The following is a 20,950-nucleotide window of genomic DNA, read 5'->3' as shown; positions in this document are numbered from 1 at the left end:
GGAACTAGTTCAGCCAATCACAGGGCGCGTTTCTCTTACGTCACTTGTCATCACACATGCGTAATGTTTCATTAACTTGGTGGCATAAGTTTTCTATTAACCTGTGATTTTTACCCATTTAAACTACTAATGAAACTTTATAGATGTTACCAAAAGGCATTGTTTGAATAATTTATTTATTTTGTCCAAAAAAACTAAACAAAAAAAAACAAAAAAAACCCCACATTCTTTAGAGGTTGGTACCTACATGGTATCAGGTTTGTCTCTCATTTATTTAATCATGAGCATTTGTGTACTTGCAACAGATTGGATGCACAAACTGGCCTAACTTCACTGTCAAATACAGAGAATAAAGCTGAAGCTGCTCCAGATAGTCTGTGTCACTTAATGAAATGCCATGCGGGGGATAAAGATCTTTCACAGGAGATATTACTGATTCTAAATGCAGTAATAAACTTTTTCAAACAAACTGAACAAAAAACAATCAGTCTTACAAGACTTCAGTGTAATTTGCGTTTGGCTTAATACTTGGACTGTGATGGAATGGAAGCTAACTTTGATTGATTAAAATATATGATCAATTAGAGGTGAAGGTGACTGAGATATTTATTTATGGATGTGTGTAAAATGGATAAAAGAGTATTTGAAAGCATTGGAACCTATTTAGTACTTTATACCACACTGCCACACTGGGGGACCTACAATTCATGTTATTATGGAACTATAATATAAGTAACAAAGTTACTGCAAAAGCTGTCTAAATATCATCAACAAATTCTTACTACAGAAAAAATATGTTTTGTACATAATTATTCTCCCTACAAAACCATTTTATCAAACAATGAATACATCACCAGAAAGAATAAATCTCTGTATTTACAGCATTGGATTGACAGGAACATTGTTTTCCCACAAAGTGAAAATGCTCAAATTCTCAGAGGAATTTCTTAGATCAAAAAAAATTCCTGTCTTGTAAATACTATCAACTTTGAATAGCAAGAGCTGCAAAAATGACGACCCTTTTTGTAAAAGGAATTGACATTAACAGCCACTATATATATATATATATATATATATATATATATATATATATATATATATATATATATATATATATATATATATATATATATATATATGAATTACTTTTACAGTACAGACATAGAGACATACATTACAAAATTTTCATAATATATAAACCAAACAAATACTTACACCCCAAGATGTATATATCATCAACAAATGTGGTTTTGAAGATATAATAAAACATTTATTTTATGAAATCCCATGTAAAATATTATTCTGGAGAAAATTTAAATATCTTTTTGCCAATCAAACAAGCCTTACAAGTATTTTGTAAGCCAGAGATATTCCTCTATATTATGAAACAAGACTCCAAAAATACAACAGATTGTTAACATATTAAATCCATTGAACTATTCATGACAAAATTTTAATAATTTAATTTAATAATAAATTTTATAACAAGAGGGTATTAAATAGATATATTTATTTTGCTTAATTTTATTTCTTTTCTTTTCCAATTCTCTGTCCTAATGTATCATACCGTATGACTTTTGTATGTTCAGACTTTACTAATGTAGAGCTTATGTTTTTATTTTTCTACTTTACCCTTTAAAAACTGATGAAATTGATGTGTGATTATTGTTGTCATATCCCTTATATGTGATAATGCTCTAAATAAAGTTTTTTTTTAATAATTATATATTATTTAATTAAACAAATAAAGATAATACCAACCCATGCAAACGTTTTTTTTTTTTAAATATTGTTTTTACACTAAAAGTTTGTATTAAGTGAACAGTTCCATTAGATGTCGTTTGTCATTTTCATTTCACGTGATGTTTCAGTCATTCCATGACCTGTCATACTTGGCTCATATTTGTGCAATAAATCAGCTCTTACAAAGCCTGTTTCCTCATGTCTCCATAATCACTCCACAGAATACAATATAGACATGCAATATTTTTTAATCCAATAACCGTCAATAAAATATACACATCTCAAATGCTGAACTATAGTATTGTACCCGTGATAGGAGAGCTATTCTAATCATTGAGTTATAATGACATTCACAGTACACATATTCACATTACAGAGCACCTCAGTGTGACTGTGCTGTCTCGTGTTGAAGTTGTTAACTGTTTTTACATCGTGTTAACTTTCCAGGGACATTTGGAGATGCTGCTCTGTGGGGACCAGAGTGAACTGTTTGTGTCTATGGTGGTGTGGATCACTTTGGCGTCTACTGGAGCTCGTACAGCAAATCCTGAACAGTCAGTGCCAGCTCTTGAAAGTTGGGTCTCTCATCTGCCTTCTGGAAACAAAACAAGGAAATGCAGCGAGATGGTTGATGTTCAGAAAATATTTTCATACACTATCACCAGTCTGTACAAGACCATTATCATAACACAGCCAACAGTCAGTAGTAAAATTAAAAGTAGATATACTACAGTGTAGAAATACTGTTACAAGTAAGAGACCTGCATTTAAAATTTTACTTTAGTAAAAGCACAAAAGTATAAGCATCAAGTAAAGTATCAAAAGTAAAATAACTCATTATGGATGGTCCAATTCTGAATAATATACCTTACATTATTACTTTTTATTTGTTGATAAATTAATGTGGCAGCACTAATGTTGCAGCAGGTACTTCATATATTGCTGGGTAGCTTAATCTATGTATCATAATTCATCTGTAAGGTAACTAGTAACTAAGGCTGACAAATAAACATAGCGGAGTAAGAAGTACAATATAGATGTAGTGGAGTAGAAAGTACTAAGTTAATACTTGATAATACATGTTTTCATTAATATGTCTGTGAAGATTCTCAGTCATCCAGGTCATGGTATTCCAATAACAGTTTAATTGAGGGCAGCTGGACTTGGTTGTAGATACTTTAAGATGTTTAACCTCTCATATTGTTAAGTACAATACAATACAAAATGTACTTACTTCGATCCAACAGCTTGACATAATGCTGTAGACCTTTTCATTGGCCAGCTGGGGGCGGTATAGGCGCAGGCCTCGGGAAACCTGATCCACTATTTCTGTGTTGTTTAGGCGTTCGTATGGAAGCCGCCCCAAAGTGTACACCTCCCACATCAGAACCCCTAGGTAATTATAGAAATAGTTATGGTGAAAACATAAAGATGATGCTTTAATACAGATGTGAATTCATAGTTTGTGAAGTCATTTAAACATAGATAACACTTATAATCGACCAAAACTGCAGTAGGGAAATGATAACTAAAACTGAAAAATATACTGTACATTATGTTTGCTCACCATATGCCCAGATGTCCGACTTGCTGCTGAATTTGCAGTAGAGGAGGACCTCAGGAGGTGACCAGCGAACAGGGAACTTGGAACCCGCTGAGCTTGTGTACTCATCGTCTAAGACGTACCTAAGGCAGGGATGGAAGATCTTTTACTTAAAGTGAAAAAGTGCCAATACCACAATGGGGAAATGAAGGTTAGTTGACGTGGGACTAACTCTAACTACTTTACATACTGTTTTATGTTTAAGTTGATATTAATATCTTAATATGAAAAGTAACTAGTAACTAATACTGTAAAATAAATGTAGTGGATTCAAAGTATAGCATAAAATTTGAATACTCAAGAAAAGTACTTGGAAAGTATCTACAAATTGTACCTGTGTAGCAAGATAATGTACAATGTATTTTACCTTGACAGTCCAAAGTCAGTCACTTTGACAGTACCATTGCCATCTACTAAACAGTTCCTGGCAGCCTGAGAACAAAACAAATAACATTCTTGATTAAGGTGTAATCATTAAACTTTTAGCCTTATCTTCAAACAAACAACCCCAATGTATCCTAGCGTATCATGATGCAGTGATGCAGGAATGTAGTGGGATATGTTTTGCACTGTTGAACAGTAGATCTTTGTCTCTCACCAGGTCTCTGTGGATGTACTGATTTGACTCAAGATAGGCCATGCCCTCAGAGACGTCTTTACACATCTCTAGGAGCTGCACAGTTGTTGGATGCTGCTTCAGGCCCTCCCTGAGGTAAGTCAGCAAGCAGCCATTTGAAAGGAACTCAGTCACTATGTAAATGGGCCTCTGTTTGGTGCAGACACCATACAGCTGGACCAAGTTCTCATGGCGTAGCTTCCTGGTTTGAGCAAAAGGAGAAGGAAGTTAGGTATTATGAGTTGGTTTTCCTCACAATGCTTACGGAGCCTACACTTCTCAGTGTGACGCATCAGTTTTTTCTATTATGGGCAGTTTCAGATTTACTGATCAATCACGAGTGTGAACTTAATTCAAATTAAGACTCTTAAGATTAGTTTTGCTTACATCATGGTTTTGGCCTCTTCAATGAAATCATCTTCAGACATGGAGCCCTCTTTAATCATCTTAATGGCCACGTCATGCTGTCCCTGCCACTTCCCGTACTTCACCACTCCAAACTGCCCAGTGCCCAGCTCTTTGATGAAGGTGAGGTGATGGGGGTCAATCTCCCACACACCTGGGGCAAACAAGAGAGATTGGAGGGGCAATAGTAAGCGTACTTCCAAAAATGTCAAACAAGGGAATCATTACTTTTAACAAATGTGCTGGTGCCCTAGACCACTGCTAACAAATGATCATTATGTTAATACGTGCAGCGTTTAGGCAATCTCAGAAGATTGGTGGTTTATAAATTGCACACACAGAAATTTTTAATCAGTCACCAGAGATTAATCACCAGAAATCATGATTAACAAGAGAATATCTTAAGAAGCCAAGAAAGTGGACATATTTCAGCTCTGTCAGTAGTTCAAGTCATATCAATACTTCTATAGTCATACTCTTACCATAGCCAAGCCCGGCTGTTGATGGAGGCCGCGCCCGGTTAGATACAATGTATTTCAGCCTGCTAACCATACCTAGTGAGGAAGATAAGAAAATCCCATTATTACCAGTGAGGTCAACATTTTTATTTAATAGACTTTGACTGTTTCCATTTTTTAATATTCTGTTTGTGTGCCTATGTTTTGTCACCTTCACTCCCGTTTCGTGCTGTTACAACCTAACTTTAATTATGTCTCATTGTATGACAAATACTGGAGAATTAAAATCTGATTTTTTTAGATACTTTTTTAGATATCCATATATTCAATATTGACCTGCTGCATTATGCTGGTGGTAGTTGATAAGCTCTGGGATGGTGCTGAAAAGATGCTTCTCTGCAAGATAAAACTGGCCCTGTGGGGTGGTGCAGATGTTATAGTGTCTGCAGCTTCCACCTGTGTCCCTGTTGAGAGGAAAGGAAGAGTAACTTAAATGAACAACATAGGAATTTATCATTTATCATGTATGCCTGAGTAGGTAATATCTCCTCAATGTTATCCACAAGGTAGTTCAGTCTTAGAGCTCTGATGAAAAAGTTCTGAAGGCTGATTAGTCCAAGTTTTGCATGAAAAATTTACATCTCTCTCCCTCTGTCGCCCACTGTTTCCGCTTTCATTACAAACAGTTCTTCTTTTGATAGATTCACACATGAGTGGAGCCAGTGGATGCTGTGTATAAAAGGAGCACCATGCAGCAGTGTTTTAACACCGCTGAGCTCACTCACCCGCCACCCTTACTGAACAAAGACACGGTGTATTTCCCAGCCTTGCTTGAGTCCCGTACCAGGAAGCCTCCATCTTTGTTCTGATAACGGAAAAGAAAACACAAGAATATATAATTCATAAGTTTCACATTAAATGTTGCCCAGCTAAGTTGAACTATATTTATAGCTGTCCTCCTATAACATCATGTATATTGATAATTTAACTTACCTCAGTCTTTAACAGCTTTTCTGCCTGGCTACGGTTCATGTTCTTGCAATACCAGCTGTAAAAATGAATTTAAATATTATTTTCCCTGTGTACTGTTTTTGCAGCATTTTTTGCGTCAGCAATCAAAAATATATTGATATATAGACAAGGCACTTTACAAAGTATTAATAATCTAACATAAAAATTATAAATTGTATATTTACAATGATATAAGAAGATAATTCACCAATTTAGGACAGAACAATAGAATCAATACTCACTCAAATCTTTCTAGCCCACTTTCTGCTTCCACAACATAATTACTAGGTATGTATCCTTCTTTGCTGCAAAAGAAAATAAAATACTTTTTAGATATTAGTATTGTCTACATGCATACACACAAATACACAACTAAATGTGCATCTTGACTGGCCACTGCCATGCTAGTTGCTAGCTAGCTACACTTTTCATAAATATATTTTTACTCCTAGACCTCTATACACCTACAAATTTAATTCATTCAAACTAGAGATTATCAGTATTTTATATATTTTTACTAATCATATAAAAATATTCCTGTTCTGGCACAAGAGATGAAGTAGCCTGGAAAATTCATGTGGGTAAATATAGTAAAAACACATCCATACAGATACTGATACTGTGCATATTCAGATCTGTATGTCTACTCATAACACTGTTCTCCTTGTTTTATGTGCTTCAGAGGCATCAATGAATAATTCCCCTTCTGTAAGCAAGGAGCTTGCAATCATTTTATTTAAACAGTATTCTTCCCTTTGTTTTGGATGTGGACGCAGGTGTGTAAATGCAATCTGTTAGGCCTCCTGCGTTCATATTTTCATCTTACCCATATTTGTCTCGGGCTCTCCACCAGTTTGTTTCAGACCTCTCAAGGATGGTATACTCCTCATCCTTCCTCAGCTCCAGGTCTTGTTCTGACATGGGTGTGTAGTCATACTCAGCTATGACAGTGATGACTGCAGGAGGGGCAGGTGTCTCAGGAGGCTGTGGAGGTAGAGGCCTATGTTTCTCCTGAAACAAGATAAGATTAGTGGATATTTTTATGAACAAATTAGTCTGTTTTTAATTGGTGGATATCAATCAAAAAGGCCTGAGTCTGTACCTCTGTTGGGGTAGGAGGAAGAGGTTTCCTGGATCCCCTTCGACGGGATGCTTTCGTTGTAAAGCCTATGAATGACATTATTTAACACAAACATGGATTGATGAATGAGCTTAGTTGTTGATTATTGCAGATTTCCAACCAAAAGGAATCTATTCTCACCGTTCTTACTATCCAGCACCTTGCAACCCATAGCTTGTTTAACTTCCTGCTGGCAGCACAGCCACACCCCATCCACCCAGAAACACGGATGGTATTTCTGCATCAGGTCCTTGTTGAAGCGTACCACTATGCACAAGTATTGACACACGCACACAAAGGACATTTACATTAAATCAACATTTGCTTTTGCATGAGCATGCAACTCTTCTGATGTGCAGACACTGGATGATGTTGAGATATCGTCAGATATTGCCCATATATGACAGGATACACAAACACAAGAGAAATTGGTAAATGTATAAACATATACTTACTTTCTTTCAGCTTCTTTATCCAGTGAGCCCGGATGTCTTCATTCTTTGCAAAGATGTACAACGGCCCTTCATCATAAATGATCTGTGGCCAAAATGAAAAAGAAAATAGAAAGTTTGTGGCTGCATATGATACGCACTCTTATGTACAGGTTTGCAAAAAGTGCGACAAAAGCTGCATTCACATGCGTTCACTGCAGTTGAAGAAAGAAACTATTAGCTGTTATCTGCTCTTTCTTTGATGGCTAATGCCAGCCAGAAACATTTTCACCTTGACTGTGATTTAACATGTGTGCAACAGCAGCACCTGCACAATCACTGAAAGCCCCTAGTTCATTTGAGTGTGAGAGATGGTTTCACTTCTTAACAATAGACTTTCACATTATTAACTATTGAAAGTATTGCCAGCTTTTGTCTGTCAGGGAGAAAATTTGGTCTCATGTTACAAGTGTCCCATGTGTGGCTTCTTGCCAAGTCTACATAGTAACAGGTGACAAATGTCATACATGGAGTAGAGTATGTTCCACTTGCTTTATTTATTATTTCTCAGTTGCCTAAATGGATAATGTGATACATGGCATTCTTGCTTATTTACACTAGTGCATGTTTGTAGTTTTTGATATGAAGTTAACTGACAAAAATGTCTACCTGGAAAGCAAACATGCGCTCGTTCGGGGAGTTGGGCTCTGGCTGGACCGTTTCCACACACTTGATCTTCTCAAGGTCAACTGATCCTCTCAAACCTTTTCGCTTCTGCTTAACAGATGAGGAAACAGTCAGGTATCTCAGGGATAAACAAAAAAATGTAGCTGCACTGTTCTTTTAAGGTTGGCAGCAAAATTAATCTGAGACATATGTGATGCTGTTTCAAGAAAGGATTTTTTTCCTGCTTCTATATACGTACCCCTTTGTCGGGATCAAAATCATAGTAGGCTATTTTTTCCTGTGTGAGAATGAACCATCTCTCCTTGTAGTTCAAAGGAGATGTCTTCTTCTTCTGCTGGGATCGTTTAATGAAGATTTCTTCCAGTATAGGGTCTGACATGATTCAGTCAGAATTAACCTACATGGGAACAAGGAGTGATGAATACTTCTGTGAAGCATAATAGCAGCATAGCATGGACTCTTTTCTGTGTGGCAGAACAACACTGAACGGTATATTTGCGCCTCAACTCAGGCAATAATTTTCCTGTTGAGAGCTGTCACTGACTCACTTGCTACCACCGTGCTCAGCTTGGAAAGTTTTAAACGTGCTTTAACAGAGTTTAAGTCAATACCTACCTGCTCTAGATAGAGTCAGAGCAATGCCAGGACAACACGCCAGACTGCAGATGTGGAAAGAGATGGAGAGACATTGCAGCATGAGTAAGTATGAACGCGTGATTAGCTGTAGTTTGCATAAGCCCTGCTTTTCATGCCAGCAACATCCTTTCCCCCCTGTGGCACATCTGTGTCTCTCAGCTGTTATATCCTGGTCATCATGACTGTGACCTAAATATACAGTATGCTTTTGTGCTGGGAAGCTGTGTAAGGAAATATTGGATAAAAGTGTCCATCTGGAAATGTGCTCCTTAGATGATGGGTTGACATTACTCTTCCATGTCTTAGATTGTAGGGGGTATGGTGCAAATACATGCATAGACATCTTTGACTGGCTTGATAGAACAATTTACTTTCTCACAAAGCACACACACAAACACATTTTATTGGTATTTTGTTGAACTGGTTTTGAATGCTATTTTTAGCATTCAACCTGGTCGTTAATGCAATAACCCAGTTATATAGGTTCTCGTAACATATTTAAATTTATACTCTGAGATAAGAAACAGTATCCAAGGGAAATTAGTTTACTGGCAAACTGATAATATAAGATATCAAACAATCTCACCATCACAAGGCCACCTTTCTCTCTCACATACATTCGCTCACCCGCTCACATACATAATCACATTTCACCTGCATTATAAGATAAGTAGGCAAATGAAAGTGCCTGTCTGTTCTTAGTTTAGGACAGCTTATTGTGTCTTGTTTTCAGTAGTTTCTAACCACTAGTGCTGCAATGAAACTAGCACCTCCAAAACAGAACAAGGGTGTCTATTGATGCCGTAGTTAGATGAAAGAGGAGTAGGACAGAGAAACACGGATGTCTGTATATAGACATCCTTGAATACCTTGTTTTAATTTTATGTCAACAGATACACTAGTGACAGGCCAGTGAGTAGAGTTAGTGTGAAACAGTCACTAAAAAATTCAACTACCACTTTCCATCAAGCAAAAACTCGAAGTCTAAGTCATGTTCTGGACACATTTTATTCTGAAATACAACAAAAAATACACAATACCCTAAAGGGAAGAGGTCAATGTGCCATGTTGCCGGGCCAAACCCAGATCAGATGCTCAGACTCACCCCGTCACACAGCTGAGTGCTCACTGCCTTTTAGTCTCTGTGAGATGTGCTTGCACTTCAGCTCAGCCTATTTTCAGCCTGTGAGCACTTCCTTCTATCATATGAACTGTAACACTACCAGAAGCTTCTGTCACTCCCTGCACACCAAATGTGTGACATTTCTTCACACCAGACTGACTGACAATACCTATTAGTTTTGTTTGTGCCGTCATGAACAGGCAGACGTGTTCCCTATTCTGTGAAACATTGTTTACTCATTCCTCATTCGTTGCAACCCAGTGTTTTCTCACATCACTAACTTGAGTGGAGGTCAATAAACTCAGACAAGAGATAATGCACCCTCACTACCACCACCTTTATGATCAACTGGAGCCAGTCAACCGAAACTGTACGTCTACTTTTCACTGTATCACGACCAGTAGAAGGAGATTTTCTTTTTTCTTCTTTGGAAGGGAGTTGACTCATGGTGGCTGACACAGACAAACTGATAGGGAAGTTGCATCAGTGTTGTACTGCAATATGAAGGGAGAAGAAACTGTGTGCCCTGCAGCACTTCGACCCAACACTGTTTCTCTCTCGAGTATGGTTACCTATCATTGACACAGTTGAAATGCATGTTACATGCCTCCATTGTGTGCTGTTATACATCACTTCACCACGTACAACTATATACAAGGTTCTCTTTTTTTAGATTTTGCATCTCTATTTCTGCACACTTTTTTACTTTGCAGAGAGTTTTTTTTCTCAGCTTCTAATGCTTATCTTTTCAGTTGCTTGTGTGGTTTTGGGTTGTGAGAAACCATATATGACAACTCAAAAGTCAAGAGTAGCCTAAGTAAAAAACAACAACAAAAAAACCCATTTTAATCTCATAGAATCATCTCATCATAAGAAAATGCGCTGACTATGGGTGGCTGTGAGAGAGGCTGATCTTTGTAAACTGTAAATATCACCAACTGGGTTGTTATGTCTGTGTGCAGAGCGATACATACATTAAAATGAAGCCCAAATTAAATAAGTAATAAAGACTATAGTGAAAATGTTTTAGGATGGAATGCAGGTGGTTTTTTTACTGTGTGATGTGTGCTCTGTATGACGTAGCAAACACAACCATATCATGAAAGCGTTGGTTTAACAGGAACCTGTTAAGATGCTCTCTTTTCCTGACATTTCCTGACAGATAAGTAGTATATGCAAAAGAGAGTGTGTATGTGTGTTGGTGTGTGTATACGAGAGAGAAAAGCAAATTCACTGTGAGTTGTAACCACCAAAAATGCTCCCCCTCCACATGATACCACATCAGTTTATCATTGTGGTCTCCTTGTGGAGTTCAGTTGTCAGAGCGCACAAATAGGAATTAAGATGATTAAAAATTTCTGTGATGCGTGCAAAGAGAGATCACTTCTTCACTTCTGAAATTGTAATTTAGAAAAGTCCTCAGAAATTCAGAGTATTAAAAAAATAATCATGCATAGATTATAAAGGTAACCACATGAAAGTGTCCTCTGATGGTCACCCCATCGTACACGTAAACCATTGTAGTCATGCAAGATGTGTCAATACAAAGGTTTAAAAAACATGCAACAAGTTTTCATCACTGCAGCGTATAGCAGAATACACCACAGTGCATCATTGTGAAGGAAACATTCAGAAACAAGTATAACATTCTTGCATTTTAGCAGATACAGTCAGTATGATTTGACTTATGTATTTGTAGTTTTGTGGAGAGAACACACTTCACTTTGGATTTGCATTCAAAATTAGCATTGCTGGGTTTCCATGCAGTACTTGCACATATCTGCACAGTACTTTCTACTGCTTTTGTCAAATGAAACACATGAATAAAAATACTTCTTCACCTTACAGACCACACTAAAAGAGCCATGTCACTTACCCAGGCACCCAAAAAAGGTCAAGCATTAGACAGATGGACAGCTACAGATGCTGAGGCTTGAAGCGATGGCAGAAACCTTTGTCTCAGTCGCTTGTCTCCCATTAAATGTACTAGTCTCTGATGCAAGAAGCTTAAACTCACCCACAGAGAGGAATCGACTCTGCTTACTTCCCCTTTTTCTTCCTGCTCATTTTCATATCGGCCCTCTGGACAGTTTTGGTGATAACTGGAAGCGGGCTAAACATTAACACAGGATCATATTCAGACACTAGGCTCTTACACTCTTACATTTTTTATTTGGGGTGATTTTTATATTCAGTCCACTGCTGATTTGACTATTACATGGGCAACAGATAGACACACTTCAGACTCATATCTTTTGCAGGAATTATAAAATCTGCTCAGCATTTTTCAAAAAACTAAATATATAACTCAATGCATTTTTATGTACTTGAAATTGGAGCTCTTTGTCTGATTTGTGATTTTGGGCCGCCTGACATCTCTGGCCGCCAGGGGGCAGACACAACAACAGACAACAGCCGGTTCACAGCTGGGCTCCACTTTAAGAACTGCTTCCGGCTTCTCCCTCCCTCTTTTCCTCTGCATCGGGTCGCAGCCATGGTATGAAATTATCACACGAAACTCAATCTAACTCAATCTTACCTATTACGGAACCATTTTTGCATCTGGTCAGTTCAGATATGTGCTAAATGTTTTGATACACGGTGCGATGGCAGTATGAGCCGTCTGGTGTCTGTTTTACACAGTTTCATGGCTCTTGAACGATGTCTCCTGTGTTGGTGAAGTCGTGCCTCCACAGCAGCCGGCCTTTCTGTCGCCGACAGCTTGAGTTAAATGTCAAAATAACCGTATTTCCGAGCTACAGCCTTTTATCTTTAAACTTGGATTCAGTGTCGCATGTTAAATGATGTATTTCCCATTTATTTCATGTTGTATAGCTTCAGTGTTAGCCTGCTAGCTAACGGCAGCTGGCTAGCTTAAAGCTAGCAGTGAAAACGTGAGAAGCATGAGTTTCTTAGCCAATATTGACAAGTGTAAGAAAATGTCTTTAGCATAAAACGATGCTAGTTTTATTTTTGATCTGTTAAACAGCCCACATGTACTCGAGTTAGCCGTCAGTTAGCAAGGCCATTGACAGTAGCTTGTTTTTCCGCATTGGTTAGCTTGCGGTGCATTATAGGGGGAAATTTAATTCGACATATTTGATCAGTTTCTGTTCTTATTGCACGTCTGCTCAAGGTTTATTTTCTATGCTCAGGTGAACGTCCCGAAGACCCGCAGGACTTACTGCAGGAAGTGCAAGAAGCACCAACCCCACAAAGTTACCCAGTACAAGAAGGGGAAGGACTCCCTCTATGCACAGGGTAACCAGTCTGTTATGAGTGGTTCATATTTCAATTTGTGGTTAGCTTCCTGTGTTAGGAAATGTGGCTGAGCTGAAACTGTTTTGCAGGTAAGAGGAGATACGACAGAAAGCAGAGCGGGTACGGTGGTCAGACAAAGCCAATCTTCCGCAAAAAGGCAAGTAAAAGCTTAGTTCTGTGTCATCAAGTGTGTGTAATGTTGCGGCAGAAGTGGAGTCTTAACTGATTCACTGTCTGCACAGGCTAAAACTACAAAGAAAATTGTGTTGAGGCTGGAGTGTGTGGAGCCCAACTGCAGATCCAAGAGAATGCTGGCCATCAAGAGATGCAAGCACTTCGAGTTGGGTGGTGACAAGAAGAGAAAGGTAAGTGTCATTTTTATAATGTCTGTGTGGAGCTCTGTTTTATTTTTTTTATAGGTTTTTATATCTATGCAGCGAATGTCATAAATCATTCTTAAATGCTCTACCACCATTACTGCGCTGTGTGGAATCATAGTTCACTCACTTAAAGGAGGTAATTGGGTAATCACACTCTTAATTTGGCAACTATTAATATAAATCAACCCTGTCAATAACCTATTAACGGTAACATCTTGACAATCTGTTAACTTTTGACACGGTGACATGCTAGTATTTTAGCTCTCCTCCTTTCCTGGTGTAGTAAAGATTGTAGAATTTTAATGAGCACAACTATTTGCATGTTGACCAGTGAGTGTACCTGTCTTTTGCATTAACACTAAAAAATATACTAGAAAAGGGTGAAGACAGTGTTGAAAATGTTCAAGATGGAGTGGGTGCTAAGACATGCTGCCAAAGAGGCAGCATGAAATGAGAGATGTTCTCCGTGAACATCAGGACAGTTATTCACGGCAGAGATGAAAAATAATTCTTTGTCTTGAAAAGAGCCCATTTCATTTTAGATGGCAGAGGATTTGGGAAGGGGATTTGGTACATTGTGAGTGAATAGCATCGCTTTTTAACTGGAATCATGTCGCTACAAAAAAAATCAAGTGACATAATAGGCACAAAGGTTTTGATCCAAATTCATAAAATTGCAGAGGTTGTATATTTAGGGATTAATTTGCAGGGCTTTTGCAAATTGCAGGGATTTTGGTTTACATTTAGAACATATACACGTACATTAAGGAATCTGTTGTCACTGGACTGATCCAGTTGCCCACACTAATATGCGGATGATGTAAAATATAGCATTTTTACATCAGATCAAAGCCACATGAACATTAAAACATTACTACAAACTCTGTAAACCTTAAAATACTTTAGATTAGCTGCCTCTTCCTGCCCTAACACACCAGCTGTTGTGAGAGCTCAGTAAGAGACTGATTCATTAAACTGTCATTTATGAGGATGAGTTTGTGGTTAATCTCAGTTGACAATTAGGGTGAATTATAAAGGGTTAAAGGACAAAATGTGTACATCTCAGTAGCACATTTCCTTAATTTGTCATACATCATGTCTTCTTCACACAAAATGTTTGGATCAGACTAAGTCAGTACAGATATCAAACTCTGCTTTTGATGTAGAGTTTAACCAACATATATTAATGTGAAGTTAACACATTCAGACAACTTGAACTGTTTTTATTCAAATATATCATCATTCAAATGTGATTCAGAAACCTCAATGATTTTGAAATTTATGGAAATTGTCAGCACCATTCAACGTGAACCATATGCCATCGACACTTTTTCCTTATGTTGAGTAACTACCCTTAACTTGCATTTTTACAAAGGTGTCCCTCTGTTCTCTTACAGGGCCAGGTCATCCAGTTCTAAACTGTGGTCCCATCTTCTGGATGAAGTTGTCACTATTTTCAATAAATGTGTTAAAACTAACGCGGTAGTTAAGTCCTTATTTCACTCTTATTTTCACCATACCTGCACAAAAATCAAGTTTTGTCTTGTAATTTAACCTCTTTGGAAGCTTGTCTGGAAAATTCACATCAAGTGTCCGAAAATATTGCCCAGTGAACATAAAATATAAAAAGTAACCAGTGTCATCAAAGCGGATTCAAGCAAAACTCTTTACACCTTCTGTTTTTGAACATATGTACTCAATTTTACAAAGGCAACTGATCTTAAAACAAATCCAACAACTTCCTACACTATACTTCATCAGTATAGTGTAGGAAGATAAAGTGTATAACCTCTTGAGAACTACAAAATGGTGGCGTTCTTGTGTTTGACTGACATGTCCTCCCAGTAAAGCTTGTGCGTCCTCTCGAAGTCGCTGATGGGAGTGATAGTGAGCAGAGCGGTGCCTGAAGGGTTGACAGATACAACCATTTTGCTGTGTGGAGTCTGAACGCCCATCTCCTTGTACTGAGGCAGGATCTGTGTGACGTTACACTGGGGGTTACAGATCTTCCAGCCTGGAACCGCTCTGATGACAAACCCACGGGGGCCTCCGATCTCCTGTCTGTTCAGAACAGCCACAGCCAGCCGGTTCGTAGATAGAGGCCTCTCCCACACTTCAAAACTGTCCACCTGCAGAACAAGTTATATCTTATCAGTTGATGGTGCTAGTCCATATCGTGAATTGCTATTGCTACTTTGATTTCATTAGTTATTATCATAGTCTTTTTAAAGTTTTGACTTCTAGACTACCAAGATGATAACAAAGCATTTAGCATTGCTATATAGAAACTAAAAGTACTACAAATGCTCACACCTGTGATTCCAGGAGGCGAACACACTTTGTGTCACCTCTCACACCCACCTTGGCAGTGCGGTATCCCTGTCTGCCCAGTGGGTCCTGGCTGATTTCTATGATGCGTCTGTTCTGCAGCAGCTCCTTGGAGCGAGGACAAATGTCCCTCAGATCATTAGACATGAGCAGAGGGGCTGCCATGATGGCCCATAATGCCATCTGAGACTCCTGCTGGTCATGACTCAGGCCAAAGTTCCCGATGACCAGCTAGAGAAATGGACCAGTATCATAAAAATGTAAAAAAACAAAACAAGGGAATTTAGGATTAGTGATAGGATGCAGTACATCAACAACACAGTTCTGGGTAATGTGATCATTTTTTCACATACACGCTTGTAGTTTTAGCTTAAGTAATATAAATTCAGTTGAGCCCCTTTATAAATGCAGCTCTATATAAATGAAAAAGGTAAAAACAAGAGCCTCAACTAAAGCATTGATAATTTAAAAGGAGTAGTTTGACTTTGGAAAATAAACTGCTTAAATTAGACAGTCCACACCACTCCAATGACCTTATGGTCAAAATGAAGCTACAACCAGAAGCCTGTTAGCTTAGCACAAAGACTAGGCGTGATCTCTCCAAAGTGAACAAAATCCACCCTCTGGCACATCGAGTACACATAGATGGCTGTTTTGACCTGTGTCCAGTTTTTGTGCAAAGCTAAGTCAGCTATATGCTGTCTGTAGCCCCATAGTAGTGACAGTCTAGTGATAATTATACTTAGTCTTTTTATCTATCTCTCAGCAAGAAAGACTTTCTGAAAATATTACACCACTTACCACTGTCCTCAAAATGTGGCAACTGGTGAGTCATTCAGTGATGTTAAAATGATAATACAACAGCCTGGTATTTGAAGGCCACTGGTTCTGTGCTGGGTTTGAGGTCAGAGAGTGTATAGGAGCGTGAGTAGAGCACTGTACCATATCGGGGTCATTCCAGCCCCCAGGTCCCGCCGAGGGGACGATGATGTCCTGATAAGTAGCAGTCCAGTCCAAGATGGACTTGACAGAACTCCATGAGTCGAACACGTCATTGAAGTTGCGCCAGTGGTTACACGTCTCGCGAATGGCTGTGTAGTTAGGCTGGAGGCAAAGAAATGCTCTTTTATGTAGTGTAACATGTGGCTTATGGTCTCATCATCATCAAGTATTCTTTCTTTTTATTGTTACTGTTATGTGGGTAGAATTTTGCAAAATAAACCACAGATGGAAAATGAGTGTTGAAATTTAAAGTCAGGAAAAAAACGAAAAGTTTTCTCTCACCTGCCGAAGAGGCCACTCATATAAAGGCCACTCACAGGAGTACAGGATAGGTCTTCCGGTTCTGTTTAGTGCTTCTGACATTTTTATGTAGCCTTAACCAGAATAAATAATAAGTCGTTAGATTAAACCCCATAAAATACCTTGTCTAATTGAGGTTCTGAATGAGAGAAGAGCCAAAAGTCTATTTACATACACAGTACTGTGCAGAAGATTCAGGCACTTGAATCATGAATTACCAGAATTGAGGGGTCTGACTGGTCCCAAATTAATTCTGCAGTATAACAATTACTCCAAACAGACACTCAGAGTCATAAAGATCTATCCTCAGTGACAAGAAGAACAAAGAGCAATAGATGGTCTGGCCCCCGCAGAGACGTGATCTCAAGGTTGATTTGATTTCAATTTTTTCTGTTTCCCGTACTTTGTATGAGCTTTACTGATAAATTAAATTGTGTTATTTTAAAAAGTATCCTCCTCTTACTTTTAATGCCTAAAGATTTTGCGCAGTGCTATGTATCAGTGGGCCTTACTAACTAATTTTTGGTTTTGTCCTGATCAGCACCTAAGCTGAGAGTTGATCTGGGGGCTGAATTAAAAGCTCACCGTCTCCCAGCATGGTCCGGTCCATAAAGCAGCCATCAAATTTGAGCAGATCCACATTCCAGTCAGCAAAGGTCTGAGCATCTATCTCGTAGTAACCCAGACTGCCAGGGTATCCAGCACATGTATTTTTCCCAACATCTGCGTAGATACCCAGCTTCAGACCCTTAGAATGGACCTTAAAAGAGAAAAATTTATGGGAATTCATTGATTTAGTTTTCAGGTACTGACAGCAGGTTTGTTCTTGACAGGTTATAGACATGTACCAGCAGGTGGCGATGTTGCACAGCTAAAAACTTGATCCTTCCACTCCAGGCAGCAGCTCTGCCTTAGCGGGCCTAAATATATCACTTTGCTGGTGAATATAACTTTTTCGCTGCCTGTGTAGGAATCAGCCTGTCATAGTGGTCTATGAAGCAGAAAACTCCTCTCCATTGTGACTGTCTGCAGCCGAGAGGGTGAACAACAACATACTCCCCACCTGAGACAGTTTAATGCCGAGGTATCTCCCTCAGCTCCAGGTGCTGAATTTCTATCGGTATGAAATCTGAGACCTGGGTTCTACATCTGGTCCTTTCCCCTTCATTATGTAAATAATTGCAGGTCGGCTTGGATGGATGTATAATGAATACGTAATCTGACTGCGTAATCACTTTTACTTCTCAAGTTATTAAACCAGGGCTTCCCAAAGTTTTTATTTGTCTAAGATTTCCAAACTTAGACGCATTGCACCACTGATTCTCTGAGCACCTTGGAATTACATCTGTGGGAATATGTGTTAAATATGACATGGTTTACCGGTGTATAACTGTGCATACTATTTATACTGCAGCCCAAAGACTGGAAACTGTAATAAAACAGTCACATCCTAGCACATACTCACATTTAGTCCTTGGAGCTGGTGAAATGACTCCAATTAAAGTATCTCTCCCTTTCCTCAAGTCTCTCTGAACCCCTCTCTCTTTGATGTCTATGGAGGACTTATGACATTAATACTATATTCACATTCAGAGCCTTTATGCCTTTTTTTACACCTACTACTCACATAGTCTGCCAGTTTCTTGATGCCCCCCGGGAATCTTTTGGGGTCTGCCTGCAGGCGGCCCTGGGCATCACGCTGATGGGAGGGCCAGCAGTCATCGATGCAGACGTACTCGTAACCAGCCTCTTTCCAGCCCTCCTTCACCATCACATCTGCCATCTGCATGTACAGACGCTCACTGCCAGGGCAACAGGAGGAGACAGGCGGGGCTGATAGTATCAGTGAGATGCCAGTGTTCAATGTCATGAGCAACAGCAATATGGCAGACACAAATATGTACATGCTGAAGGAATTCTTGTAACAGCAAATGCCAGTTTCGCTATAGTTCATTGTTGAGTGTTATGAAACAATAACTATTCAACCAATAAGCCCACTTTTGGTGCTCCAAATGCTTTACTGCTCTGGTCTTTCTTGGAAAAAATTGCCATCTAAAATATAGTGAGGTATTTTATGTTGAGGGCCCTAAAATAAAACAGGGACTAATATCTTGCATTCTAAAGTGCTTTGTATTTATCAAAGAAAAAAAAAATGGAGAATTTACAGACTTATAATTATGATTAGAGCTGCAGTCATTAGTCTATTAACTGATTAGTCCATATTAAGAAAATTAATCTGCAACTATTATGATAATCGATTGTCTGAATAGTTTTTCAAGCAGAAATGGTAAAAGGTAATCATGAGGAAAAGTGGACTGGTATGTGTTTTACCTGAACCCTCCAATTAAATTAAAATGCCTTGTGAAATATAATAATGGTCTTTACATAAACTAACACCAATACCTCCCAGTGCCTTAATCCAAAGAACAAATAAAGGCAAATTAAATCAGGTCATGATGGCAATTACTGTCTGTAATTGTTCAAATCATGTGTCTCTCTCATATTCTCTGTTCTTCAATAAATATCTTCATTTCAAAATAGATTTCATAATTATAAAACAATAATTACATCGTACAATGGATTAAATGCAAAGTCAAGAGTCATGATTACAAGAAATTTTAGGATTTTTTTTTTTTTTTTGCTTTTGTGAAACCACTGTGCTTCTGAAGCTTGATTACCACTAACATTTCCTGTTTTTGTCTTTAATCAACCTGTAAATGAGTTTAGGCCTAGTTTTCCAGGGGCCCCTGTGGAAACGTCCCTTCCTGTGCACGGTGGGGCCCTCTGTGGTGAAGTATGTGTTTGATTTGAAAATGTAAAAGCTCTCACTCACTGGGTCTGGGTGAAATCACCTGTGTGGGAGTGGAGGATGTTTACACAAGAATTCACCGGGGAGAAGTGAAGTATTGGGGGGGGGGCTCTCTCACCTGACCGCCGGGGTGTCTTACCTGATGCAGTTATCGGGATCTTTGTCACAGTCGATATTACACATGAACCTCTCCCAGTGCAGCCAGCCCATGGTGGGCTTGAGTGCCAGGCCGTTGTCTAAAGCTTCGGAGGCGGGACCGAGCAGCCCGACGAGCCCGAGGAGAAACGCGGCGCGGCACATTCTCGCTTCCCGACCCCGCACTTTCCACACGACCCGCGATGCTCAGCGGCTGTGTTTACCCGCAGGTCCGCTTCCTCATGCACAGCGAGTTAACGCCGCCCCCTTTAATGACTGACGTGAATCTGGACCAATCAAATCAAAATGCGCCTGTGACTGTCCAATCACATTTCGCCGGGATTTGTCTACTATAAACTAGGAAGCGCCGAGGTTCAAGGGTCACCACCAGAGATGGGTGAGAGATCTGAGGAGGAGAAGTCAGCTGACATGACAGGACAGGAGAATAACTGTGTCTTGTGATTCCTGTGGACACAGCTGCCTCAAAAACAGCTGCACCATATTCATATATATTCTGGTTTATTCATTCTTAGTAAAATAGGGATGGTAAACCCATTATAAACAACATTTTACTAGTGACAAAGCATGAAATACAATAAGTACAATACAATATATGTTGTATATTGTATGTTTTATATTTTGTAGCCTATGTTCTGTTTGTTGTAAATTATTTGTATGGTGCAGCATATTCATATGGAAGATGAAAAAATAAAGCTCTTAAAACCAGCCTACTTGTTTAATTTTACATCATACATACATTTAAGTGATAGATATTTTTACTTCTTACTATGAGATCAGATACTAAAATCAGATTTAATGCCTTGTTAAAGATTAAATTTAATTTTTGTGTAAAGTAGTTAATATGCTTTCCTCCATTTGTAATAGTAACCCAGAAGCATAAC

The 20,950-nt window shown here is 38.7% G+C and overlaps 3 protein-coding genes across 3 annotated transcripts; 1 reads left to right on the top strand and 2 right to left on the bottom strand.

The window, feature by feature from the left end:
- Positions 1-1,882: 1,882 nt before the first annotated feature.
- On the bottom strand, positions 1,883-11,848 carry btk (Bruton agammaglobulinemia tyrosine kinase). Its single transcript, XM_071457338.1, has 19 exons — positions 11,710-11,848; positions 8,690-8,733; positions 8,313-8,471; positions 8,057-8,161; positions 7,412-7,493; positions 7,098-7,223; positions 6,939-7,003; positions 6,663-6,847; positions 6,079-6,141; positions 5,819-5,873; positions 5,611-5,690; positions 5,162-5,289; positions 4,850-4,921; positions 4,350-4,521; positions 3,945-4,164; positions 3,714-3,778; positions 3,311-3,429; positions 2,978-3,135; positions 1,883-2,338 (listed from the first exon to the last, which is right to left on the bottom strand). Exons 3-19 carry the CDS (start codon positions 8,451-8,453, stop codon positions 2,267-2,269), a joined length of 1,908 nt encoding a protein of 635 aa, XP_071313439.1. The 5' UTR covers positions 8,454-8,471; positions 8,690-8,733; positions 11,710-11,848; the 3' UTR covers positions 1,883-2,266.
- A 281-nt stretch (positions 11,849-12,129) lies between these two features.
- On the top strand, positions 12,130-14,952 carry rpl36a (ribosomal protein L36A). The gene is made up of 5 exons (XM_071457340.1): positions 12,130-12,330; positions 12,989-13,094; positions 13,184-13,251; positions 13,337-13,459; positions 14,872-14,952. The coding sequence occupies exons 1-5, from the start codon at positions 12,145-12,147 to the stop codon at positions 14,890-14,892; spliced, it is 504 nt and encodes a 167-aa protein (XP_071313441.1). The 5' UTR covers positions 12,130-12,144; the 3' UTR covers positions 14,893-14,952.
- On the bottom strand, positions 14,683-20,306 carry gla (galactosidase, alpha). The gene is made up of 7 exons (XM_071457339.1): positions 20,053-20,306; positions 18,732-18,906; positions 17,690-17,864; positions 17,087-17,178; positions 16,745-16,906; positions 15,836-16,033; positions 14,683-15,603 (listed from the first exon to the last, which is right to left on the bottom strand). The coding sequence occupies exons 1-7, from the start codon at positions 20,211-20,213 to the stop codon at positions 15,274-15,276; spliced, it is 1,293 nt and encodes a 430-aa protein (XP_071313440.1). The 5' UTR covers positions 20,214-20,306; the 3' UTR covers positions 14,683-15,273.
- Between the last annotated feature and the right edge of the window lie 644 nt (positions 20,307-20,950).

This window comes from Trachinotus anak, unplaced genomic scaffold (genome assembly GCF_046630095.1).
Source record: "Trachinotus anak isolate AG129_WGS33_773 ecotype Australia unplaced genomic scaffold, CSIRO_AGI_Tana_v1 ptg000021l, whole genome shotgun sequence".
NCBI lineage: Eukaryota > Metazoa > Chordata > Actinopteri > Carangiformes > Carangidae > Trachinotus > Trachinotus anak.
The sequence above is the reverse complement of the archived record's forward strand: the minus strand, read 5'-3'. Positions and strand labels throughout refer to the sequence as shown.

Bases quoted from the DNA above. Each gene is read 5' to 3' on its own strand.
- btk (XM_071457338.1), bottom strand. From the start codon at position 8,453: ATGTCAGACCCTATACTGGAAGAAATCTTCATTAAACGATCCCAGCAG. The intron at 7,494-8,056 runs GTAGACATTTTT...TTTTGGCCACAG, and splicing joins AGCGCATGTTTGCTTTCCAG to ATCATTTATGATGAAGGGCC. The intron at 6,848-6,938 runs GTACAGACTCAG...ATCTTGTTTCAG, and splicing joins TTCCTCCTACCCCAACAGAG to GAGAAACATAGGCCTCTACC.
- rpl36a (XM_071457340.1), top strand. From the start codon at position 12,145: ATGCATTTTTATGTACTTGAAATTGGAGCTCTTTGTCTGATTTGTGAT. The intron at 13,252-13,336 runs GCAAGTAAAAGC...CTGTCTGCACAG, and splicing joins AGCCAATCTTCCGCAAAAAG to GCTAAAACTACAAAGAAAAT. The intron at 13,460-14,871 runs GTAAGTGTCATT...GTTCTCTTACAG, and splicing joins GTGGTGACAAGAAGAGAAAG to GGCCAGGTCATCCAGTTCTA.
- gla (XM_071457339.1), bottom strand. From the start codon at position 20,213: ATGTGCCGCGCCGCGTTTCTCCTCGGGCTCGTCGGGCTGCTCGGTCCC. The intron at 16,034-16,744 runs GTACAGTGCTCT...CCATTTCTCTAG, and splicing joins GCTGGAATGACCCCGATATG to CTGGTCATCGGGAACTTTGG. The intron at 15,604-15,835 runs GTGGGTGTGAGA...CTTGTTCTGCAG, and splicing joins AGGGATACCGCACTGCCAAG to GTGGACAGTTTTGAAGTGTG.